The 20,445-nt window shown below is 53.0% G+C and overlaps 2 protein-coding genes across 6 annotated transcripts in view; both read right to left on the reverse strand.

The window, feature by feature from the left end:
* Positions 1-808: 808 nt before the first annotated feature.
* LOC120232452 (ciliogenesis associated TTC17 interacting protein) lies at positions 809-7,086 on the reverse strand. Of its 2 annotated transcripts, XM_039233188.1 has the most exons (10): positions 7,030-7,086; positions 6,782-6,874; positions 6,232-6,432; positions 5,902-5,957; positions 4,952-5,038; positions 4,623-4,790; positions 2,735-2,859; positions 1,849-1,925; positions 1,439-1,527; positions 809-1,264 (listed from the first exon to the last, which is right to left on the reverse strand). In XM_039233188.1, the coding sequence occupies exons 1-10, from the start codon at positions 7,052-7,054 to the stop codon at positions 1,034-1,036; spliced, it is 1,152 nt and encodes a 383-aa protein (XP_039089119.1). In that variant the 5' UTR covers positions 7,055-7,086; the 3' UTR covers positions 809-1,033. The 2 variants fall into 2 exon arrangements, with proteins under 2 accessions (XP_039089119.1, XP_039089120.1); XM_039233189.1 differs by lacking the exon at positions 6,232-6,432.
* Positions 7,087-13,834: 6,748 nt separating this feature from the next.
* PNKD (PNKD metallo-beta-lactamase domain containing) overlaps positions 13,835-20,445 on the reverse strand; it is a 58,586-nt gene continuing 51,975 nt past the window's right edge. For 3 of the 4 annotated variants that reach the window (XM_039233126.1, XM_039233128.1, XM_039233127.1), the window contains 8 exons: positions 20,022-20,137; positions 19,777-19,889; positions 19,122-19,180; positions 18,323-18,415; positions 17,816-17,979; positions 16,953-17,039; positions 15,884-15,999; positions 13,835-15,680 (listed from right to left, as the gene is read on the reverse strand). In XM_039233126.1, coding sequence (XP_039089057.1) covers positions 15,507-15,680; positions 15,884-15,999; positions 16,953-17,039; positions 17,816-17,979; positions 18,323-18,415; positions 19,122-19,180; positions 19,777-19,889; positions 20,022-20,137 — 922 coding nt within the window. In that variant the 3' untranslated portion in view covers positions 13,835-15,506. The remainder of the gene's footprint in view (positions 15,681-15,883; positions 16,000-16,952; positions 17,040-17,815; positions 17,980-18,322; positions 18,416-19,121; positions 19,181-19,776; positions 19,890-20,021; positions 20,138-20,445) is intronic. The other variant, XR_005528568.1, reaches the window with a different exon arrangement.

A 20,445-nucleotide genomic window follows, 5' to 3' on the forward strand; every position in this document is an offset into this window, starting at 1 on the left:
AAACTGGGGTGAACTCACTTTCTTCTTTTTGTTTGTCATGCTTTTCCCAGTTTTCTCTAGTGAACATGTATTTCTTTCAAAATAAGGGATGGGGACAATAAAAGATATTTTTAAAAATTTTCAAGGCTCAACTCAAGTAATGGTTCTTCATGAACCCTTGCTTCCCTGAGTCCTGGGTCATGGCCACCGTCCTCACAGCACAGGGCTTCTCCAGGGTCCCTCATCTGGAAGAGGCAGGCCCATGAGTGAATAGACAGGAGAGATGAAGCCTGCACCCCCATTACCAGCTGCCCCTGAGAAGCTTGCCTCATATTTACTAATGAGCGGCGGCCAGCCCTGGGCAGGAACAAGCCATTGGCCAGACTGACATTGTGCAAGGAGCCTAGAGGAGATGATGATCACCTGCCTATCCTTTTTTTCAGCAAGTCGGTAGCTGGGGACCCTGCACACTGTTTGGGGGTTCCTGGGTGTCCGTGGAAAAACAGGTGGAGTGAGAGAGCTGGCAGCCGGTGTGTTTTGGGAGACTTCAGAGGTGATGAGGAAGGATCCCTGCTCTTTTCCTTGGTTGGGGGATGGAAGCGAGGCAATTTGGTTTGCGCTTGGTGACACCCAGAAGGATTCTGAGGGCCAGGAAGCCCCGCCCCTCTATTCCCACTAACTTAGTGACTAAGAGTGTGGGTTTTGGCATCCGACGTCCAGGTTTGCATCCTGCTCCCTACGCACTATGAGTTACTTAACCTTTCTGCGCCTCTATTTTCTTATCTGTAAAATAGGGATATTGATCATAGCAACTCGGAAAAAGGCTGAAATTCGCAGACAAACTCTGTTACAGTTCCTCTTTTTAGCCAAGACGCAAGACTGGCCAGGGAAGGTTCTGGCACTCACAGCGGAACCGCGGAGGCGCCCCTTTAATTCCCCGCAAAAAACCGCAGCCCGAAAGGCGCGCTTCCGGAGCGAGTCCCTCTGCGTCCCCTGCAGGGACAGGGATGCCCCGGCTTCCTGCCCAGTCCCCGCACGCTGCGCCCCGCCAGCCCTAGTCCGTGGGGCGCTCGGGGTCCAGCGAGCGGAAGGGGCTGGGCCGGCCGGAGGAGCGCAAGGCAGGGGTCGGCGGGTTGCGCTTCGCGAAGGCTCCGAAGTACTCGGCGGCGAAGGTGACCACGTCGGCCGGCTGGCGCAGGAGCAGGAAGAGCAGGAAGTCCGAGACGAGCGCCGGGGCCTCGGGGTGCCGCCGCAGGTAGCTGGCGTGGCTGAGACGCAGCTCCTCCTGGCGGGGGCCGAGCGTGAGCGCGCCCCGGGACCCGGCGCCGCGGGAGCCCGCCCCTCCCTTCGCTCCCTCGGGGTGTGCATTTCCTGAAGGCGCCGAGGGAGATCAGTAATGGTGTGGGGATTATGCCCAAGGGGGGAATGGGGACCCCGGGCCGGCCGCAGCCTCTCTCACCTTCCGGTCAACGAATCTCGAGTAGAGCTCCATATCGTCCTCCCACACCAGGGGCTGCTTCTCAAATACCGGGCGGGGCTCGATCTCATCTGGGTGGGGAGAGAGGGAGGCTGCACCCCACCTCCACACCCAGAACCTTCCCCACATGCAGCGGGATGCCCAAGAACACCCACATGGCAGGCTCGGGTGGGGGGGGGGAACCCCAGGGTTCTGCTCACCCGGCCAGAGCTGCCAGAAGGAGTTCCCTGCAAAATGATCCTCCCCTAATTACCTTGGGCTCAGGGGCTGGAGGGCAAAACTTCTCTGATTTCAGGTTCTGATCCCACACTCGGTCCAGCCCCTGCACCCAGGAAGGTCCCCGGTGTTCCCACCTCTCCTTCACTCCCCCACCAGCCAGAGGCTTCACTCACCCTTTTCCCTCAAGATAGGCATTTTGGTGATCATGCAGCACCCCGGGGAGCCCACCTGGATTCTCTTGGCCAGATGCCTGGAGTACAACACAGGCGTGAGAGTGGGTGTCTTCCCAGACCTGCCCGCTCCCTTGAGGGCCATCCCGGGGGCCTCCCTTCGTTGCCCCCCCAACACCTCTGCTTGAGTTCTAGGGTTGCGTTCATTTCTAGATCCCCAGGTAATGGCCCCTGCCTTTCCTGCTCATGCCCTTTTTGTCGTGTCCTGGTGTGCCTGGTCTGGCATGAGATCTCCAGCGCTAAAAGGGATGAGCCTCGAGCTATGTGACCCTCAAAATAGAAACAACTCACTAACTTATCAAATAAGGAACCGACAATGTTCTGATGACTTTTTTCCCAGCGAAATGGACGATGACATCAATACCTCTTTGGAAATTTCAAGAAACAAATTCTGTCCCCCTGCCCCAATTTTCTTGTGATTTGGTGCCTGTGCCATGCTGGCGACAGCTTGGCAGTGCGTGCGGCAGGATGCTTTCCCCAGCACATCAGGAGTCTATCGGGTGTCACGTTCAGACCTTGGTGTTCTCCAGTAGCACACCCACCACCACCCGCGGCAGCCGCTTTAGCTATTATGCCTTAGGCCTCATGGGGTCAGCATTGACCTCCTCAGCCATTCAGAGCTCTTTGGTGAGGGGCTGGGAGGCACCGCCCGCGTTGAAGAATGAGTAGATAAAGGGAGCGGGAATGATGGGGATAAAGCAAGGGGGCATTCTTCCAGGTGGTGTCCCCAGAGAGCGCAGTCTCCCTTTGCCCCATGCCCGGGCCCCAAGATCGAGCGCACATGCTTGTGCTCAACACTGCCCCCTTGGCGCCACTGTCAGTAGCTCACCCATCAGAGAGCAGGTAGAACTGGCAGGAACTGGGGATGCCTTCGTCGGAGTGGACCGTCTGCTCCACGATGAACACATCCACTTGCTGGCGGCCCACCTGGATCGTCTGGGTGCCCAGGGCTTGCTGGCAGCAGCCGACATGGAGGGAGGTGAGGTGGATGCCCAACAGGGTCTCCCCTGTCTCACCCTGGCCCTCTCCTCCACCTTGCTGCCTCATTCCTTGCTCGTCAGTGATAAGCACCCCTTGACTGTCCAGACCCTCAGGCACCAGAGGATTTGAGATGCACCCCCACGTTACGTGGGGGTCTCCCCCTGGAGGGCCAGTTCCTCACTGCTTGTGCCCCAACCCTCCCTGCATCATCTGGATGACCAAGGGCTTCTAGTTGGCAGATTCATTACGGGGATGAGGCTCAACCAATTAGGTGTCAGTGCGTGGGGTGGGGGGCGATGGGGCTGGGCTATCGAATGGGGCAGTTATCAGATCGAGATCTGTGGCTCCGGGGGACCCACGCTGCAGCAGGCAGGTATCCCTGTTGTAGTTAAAACTTAAGTTCCTCTACTGGCTGCGGCCATGGGAGAAAAGTGCTAACATAAAACATGTGTTTCAAAGAAGATAGGGGAAAGTGAGGTGTGCCTGTTTGTGTCAAGAACATTGCTGTTTGTGGTTTGTGATAGAAAAGACTAGAATGTCATTTACAAGGACTAGAATGTCATTTGTTGGTCAAATCAGCCTCCAAAATGTGTGTTTATTTTTTTATCTTTTAAAACTGTTTTACTTATTTTGAGAAAGTGAGAGAGGGAGAGAGAGAGAGAGGGAGAGAGAGAGAGAGAGAGAGGGAGAGAGAGAGAGAGAGAGAGAGAGAGACTCTCAAAGCAGGCTCTGCACTGTCAGAACAGAGCCCAACTCGGGGCTTGATCCCACAAACCATGAGATCATGACCTGAGATGAAATCAAGAGCCAGACCCTTAACCCACTGAGTCACCCAGGTGCCCCCCCAAATATGTGTTTAGAGGCACAGCTTTAAAATCTCCGATTGCAGGAAGTCCTAGGTATGTTGATTTGTTTTAGCCACAATAAAGGAAAAAAACAGCCTTCCAGTCTGAAACATTGTATGAAAGGGCATTTAAGTGTAGTTGGAAATGGTGCATTTCCTAATGTTAAAAAATATGTCTTTAGCTTAAGTGTCCATCAACGGACGAACGGATCAAGAAGATGTGGTTCATCTATACAAAGGAATACTACATGGCAATGAGAAACAATGAAATCTGGCCATGTGTAGCAACATGGATGGACCTTGAGTGTGTTATGCTGAGCGAAATAAGTCAGGCAGAGAAGGTCAAATATCATATGTTTGCACATATAGGAGGATTAGGAGGAACTTAACTGAGGAACAAGGGGGAGAAGAAGGGGGGAAATGGTGGGGGAAAGGGAGAGAGGCAAACCATGAGAGACTTTTGAATGCTGACAAAAACTGAGAACTGATAGATATAGGGGGGAGGGGGCATGGGCATGGAGGAGGGCACTTGTGGGGATGAGCACTGGGTGTTATGTGGAAACCAATTTGACAATAAACTATTTGTAAAAAAAAATATATGTCTTTAAAAGCATCCCTCCACCATCTTTCTTTTTTTGGGGTGACTTTGGTGCGAAAGCATTGCTTCTCTCAACTGCTCCCAGCTTTGGTCTCTCTTATTTACTCCACCTGTGTCAAAGGTGACCTTCTGGTGAATGCGGGCTTGCTTTCTCCTGCCCCGGAAGTCCCACCTTCATGGCCCCAGCCCACTCCCTCTTTCACCCCGAAGCTGGCTTTTCCTCCCACCTCAGCGATCAATGCGCCCCTTCCGGTTTTCCCCAGACTGAGTCCCCCACCCAGGGAGACTCCTTACGTAGGTGGAATAGCAGAGTTTGCCCTCTGTGTCCAAGGCCAGGAAACGGGCGTTGCTGGGCACCAGCTGCCGCCAGGCCATCACCCTCAGCAGCACCAGGTTGGCGGCCTCGGAGACAAAGCCTTCAGTTGAGCTCCAGGGGAAAAAAGCCCTTTTGGTCTTCACTTCCTGTTCAGGAAAAATCTGGGTCAGGTACATTGATCTGGGAAGGGGTGAGGAGGATGGGACAGCCAGGTGTTGGGCATATGGTCCTTGCTGAGTCCCCATGCCAGGCTCCTGGCCCGACACAATCTGGCCCCTTCCGGCTCCCACCTGTCTCTCGCCCTTACCTCACCCTCCTTGACACTTCTGGTCATGGCCAGCTGGTCATCCTGCTTCACCAGACTCATCTTCCTCTCCATGGGGAGGATGCGGAACTAAGGGCCAGAGCACAGAGCGGGGAATCAGGAGCTCACCTGCTTGTACAGAACAGGACCCCCCAGAGGCCACCTTGCCTATTCTCCTTTACAAACGAGAAGACTGAGGGACATTTGGATAGAAAAATCTTCTGTATATAGTAAAGTTCATGAGCAGAAGTCAGGGGCGCCTGGGTGGCTCAGTTGGTTAAGCGTCCGACTTCAGTTCAGGTTGTGATCTCGTGGTTTGTGGGTTTAAGCCCCGTGTGCAGCTCTGTGCTGACAGCTCAGAGCCTGGAGCCTGCTTTGGATTCTGTGTCTCCCTCTCTCTCTGTCCCTCCCTCATTTGTGTTTTCTCTAAGATAAGTAAATAAAGATTTTTTAAAAATTTAACAAAAAGGAACAGAAGGCATATTATGGTGTAACATAAAGTTCAAAAGTACGTGCACTTCAGAATACAGGTTTCAAAAGATGGGAATAGTTTCTGTGGGAAACAAGTGGTTTCCAATGTGTAATATGGTTCATGTGCCAGAAGTCAGTGAGGTGGCTGGGGCAGGATGTGGGAGGCACAGAGCAGGGGAATTTGGAGGCGAGGTGGTGACAGGCCGTTGGGAAAGGCCAGGCTCTGGGAAAGGGCAACCCGCGTGGCCCTCCCGAAAATGCTGGGCTCCCAGGCTTTGTCTGTTAGGAGAAGGTCATGAGAAGCAACCTGATGCCCTCAATGGATTGGTTTCCAAGTTGTGTGTGGTGGGGATTGCAGGCTAGCTGGGGGAGAGTCGGGGTAACATTCCATTGAGCCCCCCCCCGTTCTTCCCTCCCTCTCTCCCAGGGTCTCTATTCTGACACCCTGGTTTGGAGCCAAAGCTGGGGGCCCCTGGAGGTACCTTGATAAACTCTTGGGTATGTTGTTCCATGATATGCAGGTCCCACGAGAGATAGCCTGGGGTAGGAGGAGAACACTGCCATCACCGGGGGCAGGACTGGCAATTGCAGGGAGGCAGGGTGGTGGCCCAGTGTGACCACGGGGAAATTAAGGGTGCTCCTGTCTTAAGTCTGGAGCTGTGATGAACCTCCCTGTCACCCCCACCTCCCACACACCCTCTTTGCCTCATTCTGCTCCCAAGGTGAGGTGGAGGGTTGGTCCCAGGTAAAGGTCCTAGGAATGGGGGGGAGGAAGGATGGAGGTGAAGTGCATCAGGCAGCAAGAACTCTACCCAGGAGGGAGTTTCCGCAGAGCATTTTGTCCATGAAGCCCCGGCTAAAGGCGTGCACGAGGAGGCAGTGCGACATAACACCAAATTCGTCCTTGTGTTTCCCTCTCTGCACCTCAATGGTCAGCTCTCCTTGAGGCTCCCCCTTGTCCGAGACCATGGCCAGGGTCTCAGGGAACAGCAGCATCTGCAGCTCCTCCTGGTCTGGGGGTGAGGGTCCCATGGGGACAGATAAAGCCCCAGCCCCCCAGTCCCCGACCCTCTGACCCTCCAGCCACCCTCTCCTCATCCCACGTGTCTCAGGCAGCTCCTGACTCCTGCCATTGGCGTCTACAACTGCCAGCAGATGAAGACCCCTCCCCCCATCCAGTCCCCATGTCCTTGGTGTCTTTCTTATCGACAAATAGGTCTCCCCCCCTTTCTGAGTCGCAGGCCAATCAAGGCTGAGAGCGCCAGGGCCAGGTCTGTGTCTTCTCTCTTCCCTCCTCTCCACATCCGTGCCCCCCCACCATGTCCCCCTCCCCCCCTCCTCCCCCACACTGTCCAGACTCACCGAGGTTGCTGAGGAACTGGATGGCTTCGGCATTGGCCTCTGGGGGTGGCAGACTCTCATGGGCTGATGGTTGGTGGTCCTTGGCTCTGGGGCCTAGGGATGCAGGAAAGGCTGAGATGGCATCCTTGGGGAGAAGGACAGGCGGGGGCCAGGGGTCCCCAAAGCAGAATCCTCCAAGCCCACCCCAAGGAGGATTGTGAGGGGGAAGATGCCCCGTCAACTTCTAATCCTGCCAGCCCTCTTCCCACCTGTGGATTGATGTTTAGAGGACATGGGCTTTCTGCTAGCCGATCTGTGTCCACCTGTCTCCATGGCAACCAGAAGCCAGCTACCGCCTCTTAAAGGGCCATCAACACACCTCACTAAACAACCAGACCTTGGAGGCAATGGTAGGAACTGTGGGGTCTGGGGCTCAGGCCACGTCTGAAGTATTGTCCTGCAGAGGGAGCATTTGACATGGCAGGGGGATGACATGGGTCATGAGAAGGACCTTAGGGAGCCCTGGCTGGCTCAGTCGGAAGAGCATGCAACCCTTGATCTCCGGGTCGTGAGTTTGAGCCCCACGTTTGGTGTAGAGAGTACTAAAAAAAAAAAAAAAAAAGTAAATCTAAAAAAATAAAAGAAGAATAACCTTAGAAGTTGTGGCCCTGAGTCAGACACGGCCTCACGTGTATGGAAGTCACTTTAGATGCCACGTGAATAGTGCTACATGTAAGAGTGGTGGTGACAAAACTGATGGTGACGGCAAACCCTTAAACCACACTGTGGCAGGCCAGGCACTGCTCTAGAGGCTACACATAAGTGAACCCATAGAATATTCAGGCTAACCCTGCGGGCAGACACTTTCCCCCTGCACTTTATGGCTAAGAAAACCGAGACACCAAGAGTTAAATGTCTTCCAAGTTCACACGACCAATACAGCAGACCCTTGAGCAGCCCGGGTTTGAACTGCCTGGGCCACTTATATGTGGATATTTTTCAAGAAGTAAAGTACAGTCCTGTAAACGCATTTTCTCTTCCTTATGGTTTCGTAATAACATTTTCTCTAGCTTACTTTATTGGAAGGGTACTGTATATAATACATATAACATTGTGTTATATGTATTAACTGTGTTAATAAAACATGTGTTAACTGTGTTATCTGTAAGGCTCAGGTCAATAGTAGGCTATGGTAATCAAATGCTTTGAGAATCAAAAGTGATACCTCGATTTTCTTTTTTTCTTTAAACACAATGTTAAGGTGTTTTTGTTTTTCATTTAGCTTTATTTATTTATTTCGAGAGAGAGAGCACGAGTGGGGAGGAAGAGCAGAGAGAGAGAGGTAGAGAGAGAGAATCCCAAGCACGCTCCATATGGTCAGTGCAGGGCCTGACTTGGGGCTCAAACTCATGAAGCGGTGAGATCATGACCTAAGCTGGAATCAAGTGTCAGACATTTAACCGACTGAGCCACCCAGGCACCCTGAGAGAGAGACAAAATGTTTTTTTTAATTTTTAAAGTTGATTTATTTATTTTGAGAGAGGAGGTGCAAGTGGGGGAGGGGCAGAGAGAAGGAGACAGAATCCCAAGCAGGCTCTGCGTCCTCAGCACAGAGCCTGAGGCGGCACTCTAACCCATGAACCGAGAGATCATTACCTGAGCCGAGATCAAGAGATGGATTCTTAACCAACTGCTCCACCCAGGCACCCAGGAAAGAGAAAGAGAGAGAGAATCTTAAACAGACTGCATGCTCAGTGAAGACCCCGACGTGGGGCTCGGTTCTATGCTCCTGGGATCATGATTTGAGCCAAAATCAATAGTCAGGCACTCAACCAACTGATCCGCCCAAATGCCCCTTACACAGTGTTAAGTTTTATTTTTTAAAAGTTTATTTATTTATTTTTAGAGACAGTGCAAGAGTGGGGGAGAAGGGCAGAGGGTGAAAGAGAGAATCTTAAGCAGGCTCCACGTTCAGCATGGAGTCCAATGTGGGGCTTGATCCAATGACCCTGGGATCATGACCTGAGCTGGAATCAAGAGTCTGATGCTCAAATGAGTGATTCAGGTGCCCCATCTTCAGGAAGATTTAGAATTGTGTGTAGAACTGCTTGAGAAAATCGAACTAACAATATTAATTTGTGTGTATTATATTGTGCATCTTTAGAATTTCAAGTTCTTTAAAATAATTTGGCTTGGAAGGGTGCTTAAAAGAGGTCTCGAGAGTCTAATTTAAATCAGGCAGTTGAATGGCAACTGACTGGCTTGGTAGGTGGAGTGAACGACTCTTGATCTTAAGGTTGTAGGTTTGAATCCCACGTTGGGTAGAGAGATTTCTTAGAAACAAATTAACAAAACATCTTAAAATAAATAAGTTGGGCAGTTGAATAGTTGATTTAGACTGAACATTGAAGGTAAATTTTTTTTAATGTTTTATTTATTTCTGAGAGAGAGAGAGAGAGAGAGAGAGAGAGAGCGTGAGCAGGGGAGGATCAGAGAGAGAGGGAGATACAGAATCTGAAGACAGGCTCCAGGCTCTGAGCTAGCTGTCAGCACAGAGCCTGACACAGGGCTCAAACCCATGAACCGTGAGATCATGACCTGAGCCAAAGTCGGACGCTTTACTGACTGAGCCACCCAGGTGCCCCTGAAGATAAATTCTTACTGGGATTGTAAGCACAACCAAAACATTTTTTTAAAAACCTTAAAATTTACCGGGTTTCTGTCTTTACTTTTATTAGACTGCAATTAAAGTACTTGGGGTGGGGGCTGGTTTCTCTTTTTTTAAATAGAATTGAATTCTTTCTATTTTACTTTACTTTTTTCCAGCTTTATGAGATATAATTTGACAAGTATGATCATTTGCTTTTATTTTTTTTTATTTTTTATTTTTATTTTTTTTAATGTTTTATTTATTTCTAGGAGAGAGAGAGAGAGAGACAGCGTGAGCAGGGGAGGGTCAGAGAGAGAGGGAGTCACAGACTGAAACAGGCTCCAGGCTCTGAGCTGGCAGTCAGCACAGAGCCCGACGCGGGGCTCGAACCCACGAACCGCGAGATCATGACCTAAGCGAAAGTCGGACGCTTAACCGACTAAGCCACCCAGGCGCCACAATCATTTGCTTTTAAAAAGGAAATAGAATATCTAGAATGAATAAATACAACATAAACTGCTTAAAGCAGTTTTAATTTTGAAAAGAGGACCAATTGTTTTAGTTTTTAAAATGTTTTTTGATTTATTTTTGAGAGACAGAGAGAGACAGAATGCAAGAAGGGGAGGAGTAGAGAGAGGGGGAGACACAGAATCTGAAACAGGCTCCAGGCTCTGAGCTGTCAGCACAGAGACCAATGCAGGGCTTGAATCCACGACCCATGAGATCATGATCTAAGTCGAAGCCAGGCACTCAACCGACTGAGGCTCCCAGGCATGAAAAGAGGACCAAGTATTAATTAAAGCCCCCTTAAAAGTTATTATTAACATTTACTGGATTTATGATTAAAATATGATTGATAAGTAACTTAAAAGTTTAAAAATGCTTCTTTTAAATTTTGCAATTTAAGAAATTGAGTATTCTTTTTAATTTTATTTATTATTATTATTTTTTAAGTAAGCTCCATGCCCAATGTGGGGCTTGAACTCATGGCCCCGAGATCAAGAGTTGCATGCTCTGGGTGCCTGGGTGGCTCTGTCAGTTAAGCAGCTCTCTCTGTCTCTCTCTCAATAATAAATAAATAAACTTAAAAAAAAAAAGACTTGCATGCTCTACCAACTGAGCTAGCCAGGCACCTCTCATTTTATTTTTTAAATTTTATTTTGAGTGAATTCTGAATAAGCGTTTCGCTGCACATGGAAGACTGCCAGGGCATCAAGAAAACTCACAACTGCTTTAGGAAATAGTTTCTTAGTTCCTTAAAAAGTTAAATGTGGAGTTTCTGTATGACTTAGCAATTGCACTCCTAGGTCTATACCCAAGAGAACTGAAAACATCTGTCTGCACAAAAACCAGATGTTCATAGCACCATGATTCATCATAGGCAAAATGTGGAAAAAAGTCAACTGTCCGTCAACTGACAAATGGATAAACAAAACGTGGTGTATATATACACAATGCAGTATTACTCAGCCATTAAGAGTAAAGTTGTGACACGTGCTGCACCATAAGCCTTGAGAACATGGCAAGTGAGAGGAGCCAATCACGAGACCACATATTGTCTGATCCTATTGATGTGAAATGTCCAGAAGAGGCAACTCTGTGGAGACAGAAAGTAGATCAGTAGTTGCCTCGTGTGGATGCATGGAGGCACCGATAAGCACCCACAGTTTCTTTGGGGGCTGAATGAAAATGCTCTAAAATTAGCTTGGGATGGTCACAAAACAGTGCACATACTAAAAGCACTGAGTTGTACTCTTTGAAAGGACGAATTTTGTGGTATGTAAATTGTATCTCAGTAAAGTTGTTAATAAAAAAAGATTTAAATAAAATCTAAAAAAAAGAAAACCCTATTGCTTCCATATGTAAATTGCAAGAAGTTTGATTATTCGGACAAAGTTAGAAGAAAAAGAAGCAAATTATGGTCAAGATGCTCTTTGAGGGGTGTCCACATAGTTCCCCTCCTTATGGTGCTCCACCTCCCCGAACTCCTGACCTGAGGGAAGATTTGCTTCTAGAACCCTCTACCCTTTGGAGTTTTCCCCATACCCCTTCACCTCTCCTTGGTCAGGCCCCTCTAGCTGCACAGGACTCCCACCTGCCTGTCCCCAAAGGCGCCGCTCCTGGGAGCCCAGGTTCTTTCTCACCCCCCCCCCCCAATCCCTCCCCATTGGTGCTGGCCATTTCCTGCCAGCTGCTAGGAGAGAAACAAATTTGACAAAGTGGTTCACAGAAGGATGGGCATTCAGTTTGTTAATCTAATTTTTTTGAGAGAGAGAGGATGCAAGTGAGTGAGGGGCAGAGAGAGAATCTCACCCACAAAAGGGGGAGGGGGAGAGAGAGAGAGGGAGAGAGAGGTGAGGCTTACCCGAAGAGGGGCCTGTGTTCACCAGAAGTGGGGCTCAAGCTCACAAAGTATATCATGACCTGAGGCAAAGTCTTAATGATTGAGCCACCCAGGTGCCCTGTTAATCTAATTTTTATCCCTTGGGAGGAGATCTGCTACAGGCCCTCGTTACCATGCCCCCTAGTGCCTGCTAGGCCAGTGGAAGGCCATACGGCATCAGGTGGACATGCTGGCTGTGCAGCCATGTTGAGCAGCTGGCTTCTCTGAACTTGTGACGGGGCCAGCCTGAGTCCTCCAGCCACTGGGATCAGCATCTACCAAATCTGCCTCTATCTCTTCTATATAAGTAATTATAGCACCAGGAATCTGATGTACCGTTTTCCAAAGTGACTTCATATACCTTTTCTCACCTGACTCTGCAAATAGTCTCTAGTAAGTGGAATTGTTGAAGATTTATGATTTTGCTGCCTTGCATCATTTCTGGTACCAGACTCCCTATTACTTTAGGGGACATTTTCTACACAATGCACCTTTCAGCTGGGTCTGACACTGCCCTTCCAAGTGTGGTCATGTGACCTAACCTGGAAGTGAGAGGGGCCCTTTCCCCTAACTCCTATGATTGGTTCAGGGTCGGGCACATGACCCAAGCTGAACCAATGAAACTCAATCTCTGGGCCTATGGAGGTTCTGCTAAGTTTGATGAACTAGTGGCCTGGAAGCCTAGCACTTACAGAGATGATCTTTCTGTTGCAGGGAGAAAGCCTGGCAGAGAAGGCTACCAATGCAGAAGAAAACTGAGCCGAATGATAAAACTGCCCTTTGACTGTCTGGATCCAGCCGTGTCTGAAATCACCCCGACATAATCCCACACTTCTTAATTTCACAGGCTGATAAATTTTCCTCTTGGTTTTAAGCTCCTAAGTGTTGAGTGTGTCACTTGCACCTGAAAGGGTTCTGACTCATTCAAGGTTGTCATCTCCATGGAAGGTGAAGGAACTGAGGTCATGGAAGTGACATTTGCCCAAGGTCACTTGGATGTTGAACGACAGAGCTGGGAATGGCGCCAAAGTCTCTAAGGCCAGTGACACCTGCTCTCTTGCAAGCCAAGGGCAGGGAGCATGGTTGTTGCTGGTCAGTTCCAGACCTCAAAAAGCACGTGCTATCTATCATTCGGGATGATGCCCCAGTGGGGGAGGGCCACCCAAGGCCCTACACAAATGGTTCACCAGCCCCAGAGACCGGTCACCAAGTGCCCCTGAAGCTGGGCATCCCCAAAGAGACCTGGGCCTGGGGGCTTGCCTACTCAAGACAGGAATGGCCTGGAGACAACCGCAGGACACAGAGAACTTCCCTTCCTCAGGAAGGTGAGGACTGTGTTCCCTTCCTCCATGCCCACCCTAGGCACAGCCCTCATCCAGGATAGTGCGGGCCAATGCCAAGGTCCCTGGCTTCCGGTGAGGGGCACCTAAGAGGGGAGGCTGAATTGTGGCCAGGGGTGGGAAAATGATGCCTTGGTCTGGGCCCAAGGAAATGTGGGACTAAGCCGGTGCTTCCCAGTCTTCAGCCATATCAGGGCCACCTTTAAGTGTTCTGCCATGGCGCATGCCACCTGGACTTTGTTCCTTTCATGAGTTGAAAACTGCGGCCACTTTGTGGAGAAATAAAAAAAAAAAAAAAAAAAAGAAAACTGCTTGTTAAAAATATTGACCTCAAAGGTAAGTGCAATGAAAACACAACCATGGTGTTAAAGTTTAACTCAAGATAGTTGACGGACTGCAGTGTTGACCCGGAGTCTGACTGCTGGGACGCATCGAAGAGGGGCCAGCGAGGCCAGCGCTGGGGCCTTGCCCCCAGTGCTATTCCTCTCCCCCACGGCCACTGGTGCACCTGTGCCTCCCAAGCTCCGGAGAACACTAAGTAACCCTGGCCAAGTGCACACGTGCCACGGGAACACGTATTTATAGCATGGTTTGCAGCCAAGGCACTGGGAGCGCAGTGACTCCAAGTTAGCAGACCTGTGACGGAGACAGGAAAACAGGACCAGCAAAAAAGATGATCTCACTGAGCGCTCAAGCCCCGGTCAAATGATTCATTCATCCAAGATTTATTGAGCGCCTACTGTGTGCTAGGCACCGTGCTAGGCGCAGAAATACAGAGATGCATTAAGATACAGTCCATGCCCTGAAAGGTTCACAGTCTAGAAGGGGAGACAAACATGTAAACAAGTAAAATACAGTGTGATAAGTGCCATGAGAGAAGCATTTACAAAGAGCAGAGAGGTAGCCTGGAGGGCAAGGGGCATGGGGGTCGTCTTCCTGGAGGGGGGCCCTTTGAGGGGGACTGTGAGAGATGAGTGGGTGTTTGCCAGGCAGACAAGGCCGGAGGAGCAGGGGAAAGGCATTCCAGTCTGAAGAAACAGCATGAGCGAAGGCACAGAGGCATGAAACTGCATGTCTTGGGGGACAGGGAACTATTCGGGTGGTATTGCTAGAGTTGGTACCAGAGGCTGTGGCCGGAGGCGGAGGCAGAGGCAGGGTGATGGGGGGAAGGTGAAGGGAGGGGTCCTCTCGGAGCCTCACCAGAGGCGAGCTGAGCCCGAGGGAAGGCTTGCGCACGGCAAGAGAAGGCTCCTGGCTGACCCGAGGTATGCCCGCTCCAGGACCTTATGGCTCCTCTCTATGGCCCCAGAGGGACTTGGACCAGAGACCCAAGAGACTGAGCTGAGAGGAAGGGGCCAGGCCCGGGGTCCTGGAAGCCACCACTCAAAAGCTGACAGCTGTCTGCTCCCAGACTTCTGCTTTCTGCCCTCTGCTGCACAGACCCCCACCCCCAGCCAGGATGGGGCCAAGGACCAAAGGAGAAGTGACAGGGGGTTGTTCTTGGCAAACCGCAGAGGGCCAGATGAATGGATGTCTTTAAAAGCAGAGAGGGACTGAGAGGATAGAGCAGGAGTCAGAGCAAGGCAGAGGTTCCTAAGAACAAGGGCCATCAGGAGAAAACTGCTGTGGCCAAGGCAGAGGATGGCTTTCTCTCCCCTGGAAAGGGGGGGTCCCTTCGGCCCCAGGAAGGGGTGGAGGCCTGTGGCACAAAGGAGCCCGTGGGGTTGCAATCCCAGCTTCCGGTGTCTTCTCAGCCTGGGGTCCCAGTTTCCAGTTTCCGTGGCAAGCAGGAACCTCCCTCTTCCAGGCTGTAGGGGAGTCACTGAGGCCGAGATTGTCCAGACAGCCAGACTTCCAGCCCTTTCATCTTTCCCAGAAATGGCTGTTTGAAAAATGCCTTTGTGAGGGGGGAGACAGGAGGGCAGGGAGGCGTGGGGAGGAGGGCCAGTGTCTCAGGACACCAGAGCCCAGTTCTGAGTGACCGCTTTTCCAAGGCACCACACCTCAGGCTGCGCTGGAAGGCTGTCTTTCCCAACCCTGGATGGGAGAAGGGGGAAGAGGACCCCTCACTGCCGGGGCAGGAACAGGTCAAGGGAGGAGCTCCGGGTGGGGCTGGAGATGTCCCAAGGCTCCGCCTTTCCTCACCCCCTGGACGACTCAGCCTCATCCCATGGGCTTCCACCAGCCTCCTCCTTCTTGGTCGCATGGCCTCGTCACCTCGACCCTCCTCCCCTGACAGTGGGCTGGGGTCCAAGGCCCACCGTGGGCGCCGATGGAGGTGGTGGTGGTAGCAATGAGAGGGATGGTGGGGCGCGGACGACGACAGGTGGCCTCCCCGCCGTGGGGGGTGGGCTGGGCTGGGGCTGGGGACGGTCACTTGCTCTTGTGCAGGTCCTTCAGCCGGCGGAGCTTCTCCAGGAGCTCGGCCCGGGAGTAGCCGTCGTCCCCAGTGGGGCCCGGGCCCGGCCCCAGCGCCTCCTGCAGCACCAGGCAGTGGGTCCTCAGGAACGGGTTGTAGGAGCGTTCTTCTCCCAGGGTGGATGGGCACTGTGGGGCGGGAGACGCTAGGTTTGGCAGAGAGAATCTGGAAAATAGACCCCGTCCAGGAAGCCTCCCCACCCCCTGCCCCTTCTCAGGGTCCAGGAGGCCTCGCTTGAAGGCCTGTGTACCGAGCCCGGTCAGAGCTCTGGGGAGGGGCCTGCAGGCCCCAGCTGAGCAGAGAGGGGCCCCTCGTGGACCCAAGCCCGCACCGTGCTCTTGCGCTCCATCCGCTGCCTCTGCACCCACTGCATCTTCCTCTCCCGGGCCAGGTTCTCGGGCTCCACCACACCCGCAAAGCCCAGGTTCTCCTCCGCGTACTCGTGACCTAAGGACCATCACGGGGCCCAGAGCAGGACAGAGAGAAGATTAGTGGTGGGGTCAGAGAAAGCCCTTCGCACCCCCAGGCCTCTGGGTACCTGACAACCAGGGCGAGGGGTGGCCCTTCCAGGAAAGCCCCAACCACATGGAGCTGCTTCTCTAAATGTGGGCACCGGTCAGCCATGAGTGAAGGGGCAGAAGCAGTTCGGGGAGGGGGGGGTGGAAACCACCGGACCTGGAGCAGGGAGACCTGCATCCTAGCCCTGACTCTGCCCCTGCCCAGCTGTGCAACCTCAGCCAAGTCATGGCACCTCTCTGAGCCACAATCTTCTCATTTGGCAAGTGGAGAAAACACACAATAATGCTACTAGAACACAGACGTGTCCCTGGTGCTTAGCACAGAGCCTGACACATGTTAGGTGTTCAGTTAAGTACCTGTCAACTGAATGGGTAGATAAATATATGTTTTGAGGGTTAACTGACATATTAGGGATGCATTTTAGAAACTACGGATATGTGTGCGTGTGGGGGCGTGTGTATGTGTGCGTGTGTGTGTGTAGGGACACACAGTGTCTGTATTGATGGATGAACGGACATGCAGTGTACATGCATGGGGATGGACAGACATGCAAGTACAGATCTGGATGTATGTGGTGGATGCGTGCAGAGTAGATTTACTGACTTCTCTGATAAGCAAAGGCTATTTGCTCTTCCAGATGGCTATAAAATATCAGGGGTCTCTCCGGGATGCAGCGGGGCCGGCCAGGCTGGCTGTCAGGGGCAGTTAGTGTGCAAGGCAGAGGTGTTCAGAGCCAGTACTCAGAAACGAAAGGAGCTCTACCCTCATTGCGAGAATTAGCTTCCAGGAGTCATCAGAGGGGGAGTTGCGTCACCTCTGGGCCCAAGCTGGGTGGGCTGGGACCCTAGGGGAGTGAGGGAGGAGTGGGAGGGGCACCTCACCCGGCCACAGCAGAGTGTCATCCCCCAGCCCCAGCACCGTGTCCAAGGAGCTCAGCATGGTCTCTGCGGTGCCCTCAAAGGTCCGTCCTGGGGAGGGCCGGCGGGTAAAGATATAAGGAGAACACAGCTTGGAGTAAGGACCATGGAGAGGGGTGAGGACCAGCCTGCAGAGCTGGGACTGGCCAGCAGCCCTAGCCTGGCCCCTTCCATACCCATGCCCCCAGGCCTCTATGCCCTCCTTCCCACTGGATGCTGAGCCCACATACTCACACCCCAACCAAGTCTGTTTGAAGGCCTCTGTTGCACATACTGACGTGTGGGTGGAGAGGGGATACAGGACCTTCAGGCTGAGTTCTAAGGGCCCCAAGCACAGCCTGTGTGGGGTTGCTCTTTTCCACAGAGCACTTCTTTCTTTGCCTGTGCTGCCCTTTGAGACTCCATGCAGCCTGGGACCGTGACGCCCCCCCCCCACGGCTCACCCTCTCATTTGGAGGTTCTCCACTTTTTATAACCCAGTCTCTCCAGTGACTGTATCAGAAAACTAGGCTCCACAGTGGAAACAAATACCCTGCGAGGTCTGTACTCAGTTACCGGTGTTGTTTCATTCTGTCCATGCCCTGTGGGAAGTTGTGAAGGTATTAAAAGAAAAAAGGGGGGGGGGTGCTAACATAGATGGGAGTAACTGCCAAGGCAATATCTGTGCTGAAACCAAAGTTTTAATGCACTGCATGAGACTGGCTGTCCTTGGGTCCTTGCCCTGACCTGGAGGAGGGCCCCTGGAGGAGGGGGCCTTTGAGGGGGACTGTGACCTCTCCCTCTCCTTTCTGCCCACCTCCTTCTGCTTCCCGTTTGGGGGAACTCACCACAGCCAGAGAGGAAGAGCAGGTCCCCGGAGAAGAGGCAGGAGGGACCCTTGTAGGGCTCCCCATCCAGCAGGTAGACCAGATGGCCTTGTGTGTGGCCAGGAGTGGCCAGAGCCCGGATCTGGAGCCGTCCCACGCTAACTACATCTTGATGACACAGGGGACTGAGAAGCAAGGCAATAGCAGAGAGAAGGTACTAGTACTTGGGATGTGCTGATCCTTGCCCCACCCTAAGCTCAAGGAGCTTCCACACCAGAGAGGGAAGGCACTCATGATGCCCAGGGCTTCAGATCCAAATCCTTGACTCTTCTTCTTTTGGGGACCATAACTGGATGAGTTGGGGGGTGGGCAGTACCAGTCTTCAGATGGGTTGTGATCTGCCCTCTAGGAGTCAGGAAGGGCATCAGCAAGGATGCAACTGCTGGCAGTCCTGTGATCTTCGACCAAAGGATGGGGTGTGGGAAAGGGCCTACGGAAGGGCCATCCACCCCGGGGTTAGAGACTTACTGGGTGAGGTAGGGGATGCCGTCCTGAGGACTCCCATACACCCGACAGTCCTGGTGCCGCCGGCTGAGGTCACGGTTCCCTCCACTGTGGTCCCTGTGGGATGGCAGAGACAGGCAGGGACTCTGAGGGCCAACAGTACTGGGCCTCCTTGCCTTCCTCTTTCCAGATGCTCAAGCCTTTGAGCCCTGAGCCCCAGGCTTCTGAACTGAGCCAAGCTGGCCACACCTCTGGGCCTTCGCTCAAGCTGCTTCCCTTCTCAGAAGGTCACTCCCAGGACTTGCCACCCCTCCCTTCCATCGCCCAGCCAATGCCCACCAATCTTTGTGGACTCTCTCAGCTCCAGGGTCACCGGCTTCTAGTCCCTCCAAGTGGACCTGGTCACACTTCACCAAATGCCCCTCACTTCCTGTACCTTGTGCCAACTGCCACCTAAATGTTTGTCATCGGTGTACACTGTCATGCAGGGCTGTCTCCCCCATTGGACTATAGTCTCCTTGAGGAAAGAACTCACTAGGTTTGCCCACACCCCGAGCACAGCAGGCATCTACTATGTGCCCACGGAATGAGAGATAAATGTCTGCCCTGCCACCCTCTAGGGCTTCAGGAGTCTGATAAGTGCAGGGTGGGAGACCCGCCCCTTCCCTCCTTCTCTGCTGGTGCCTTGGTGGTTTTAGGAAGAAGGTGGGTGCCCGTCCATCCTGACTCCCTGTCCCCACTGGGCCCAGTCCTGACAAGCCCGCTGGGGCCAGGGTCGGCCAGGGAAGGCCATCCGTACGCAGACCCCATGCCAGCCCCTTACCAGTGCTTGTGGGTGCAGAGGATGGCAACCAAATTAACGCCCTCCTTTTCAATGGAAGCCTGGGTGGGGGGAGAGAGGAGGTACTGAGACTGAGGAACAGTGTGCAGAGAGGGACAGGGGTGCAGGTGCTGGCTACGGAGGGGACAGCAGGGAGGAGAAGGCCAGGGAGGGGATGGAGCTGGAGAATGAGGAAGGGAGGAGAGAGCTGGGGAGAAGGGGGGGCTGAGACTGAGCAAGGGCACGGGGCGGGGGAGGGGGGAGGTGGAGCCTCAATGCTGTGTGAACACACAGAGATAGGCACACACAGAGAAATCGGAAATGGGTAGGAAAGATGGAGAGATCCAGACACTGACAGACACAGATGAGGAGAGAAGAAAAAGGGTCAGAAAGGCCACAGAGAGTGAGAGACAGAAGAAACCTCAGACCGTGGTCCTGCGCCAGCATCCCTTTCCCTCTGGCTCGGATCCTCCACGGCTGTCCTCCCCACTACCCCAGCCATGCCCTGGACACTGGCCCCTCCCCCCACTGTGGTTGTAGGGGGTCTCTGTATGAGAGCATATGCAAGGGGACACATTCCACTGGCAGAGGGATCAGGGTCAGCCCCTCTCTAGTGACACCAAGTACCCCTGCCCTCCACCCCGCTTCCTCCCCTCACCTGTACAGCCTGAGGGTCTGAGGGGTCCACAACCACAGCCAGCCGGGCCTGGGTGTCGATGATGAGGTAGCTGTAGTTGTCTGAGAGGACGGGGATGGGAAGCACCTTCACTCCTGGGGGACAGAGATGGACTGTGGACGGGGTAAGGAGCAGGGAGCCCAGCAGCCGGGGGTGCAGGGCAGAGGCAGGGAGGGAAGGTGGGCACAGCCTGGGGCCATGGTGGCCCAGGGGCAGACAGAGCTCACCGTTGAAGAGCCGGGGCTGGGTTCTGGAGTGGCCTTTGGGGTAGCGATTCCGGGCCCTGCGAAGCTGCTGGCGGTAGAAGAGGTACCCGAGCCAGGTGCGGGTGTACAGGCTGTACCTGCATGGGGGGAGGGGGCGGGATGTCTGTGCTCAGCCCCACCCCTGCAGCGGGGCCCTCCGAGACGCCCAGCTCCCACCCCTCCACTCCCTTGGCCACGCCCCCCTCAAGTCCACGCACCATTACCATCCTTTATCATGTGCCTACTGTTTGCCGGGCTCTGAACACGGGCAATAAGACAGGCACACCCTGAGCCCCAGGCCCATTAGGGGAGATGTGAGCTGAAGGATTCACAGACGGGACCCCAGTGGGAGATGGTTATTCCACGAGAAGGGTGTACCAGTTAGGAAACTGAAATGAGGTGTAAA

The sequence above is a fragment of the Hyaena hyaena genome, unplaced genomic scaffold (genome assembly GCF_003009895.1).
Source record: "Hyaena hyaena isolate Hyena2069 unplaced genomic scaffold, ASM300989v1 scaffold_71, whole genome shotgun sequence".
Lineage (NCBI taxonomy): Eukaryota > Metazoa > Chordata > Mammalia > Carnivora > Hyaenidae > Hyaena > Hyaena hyaena.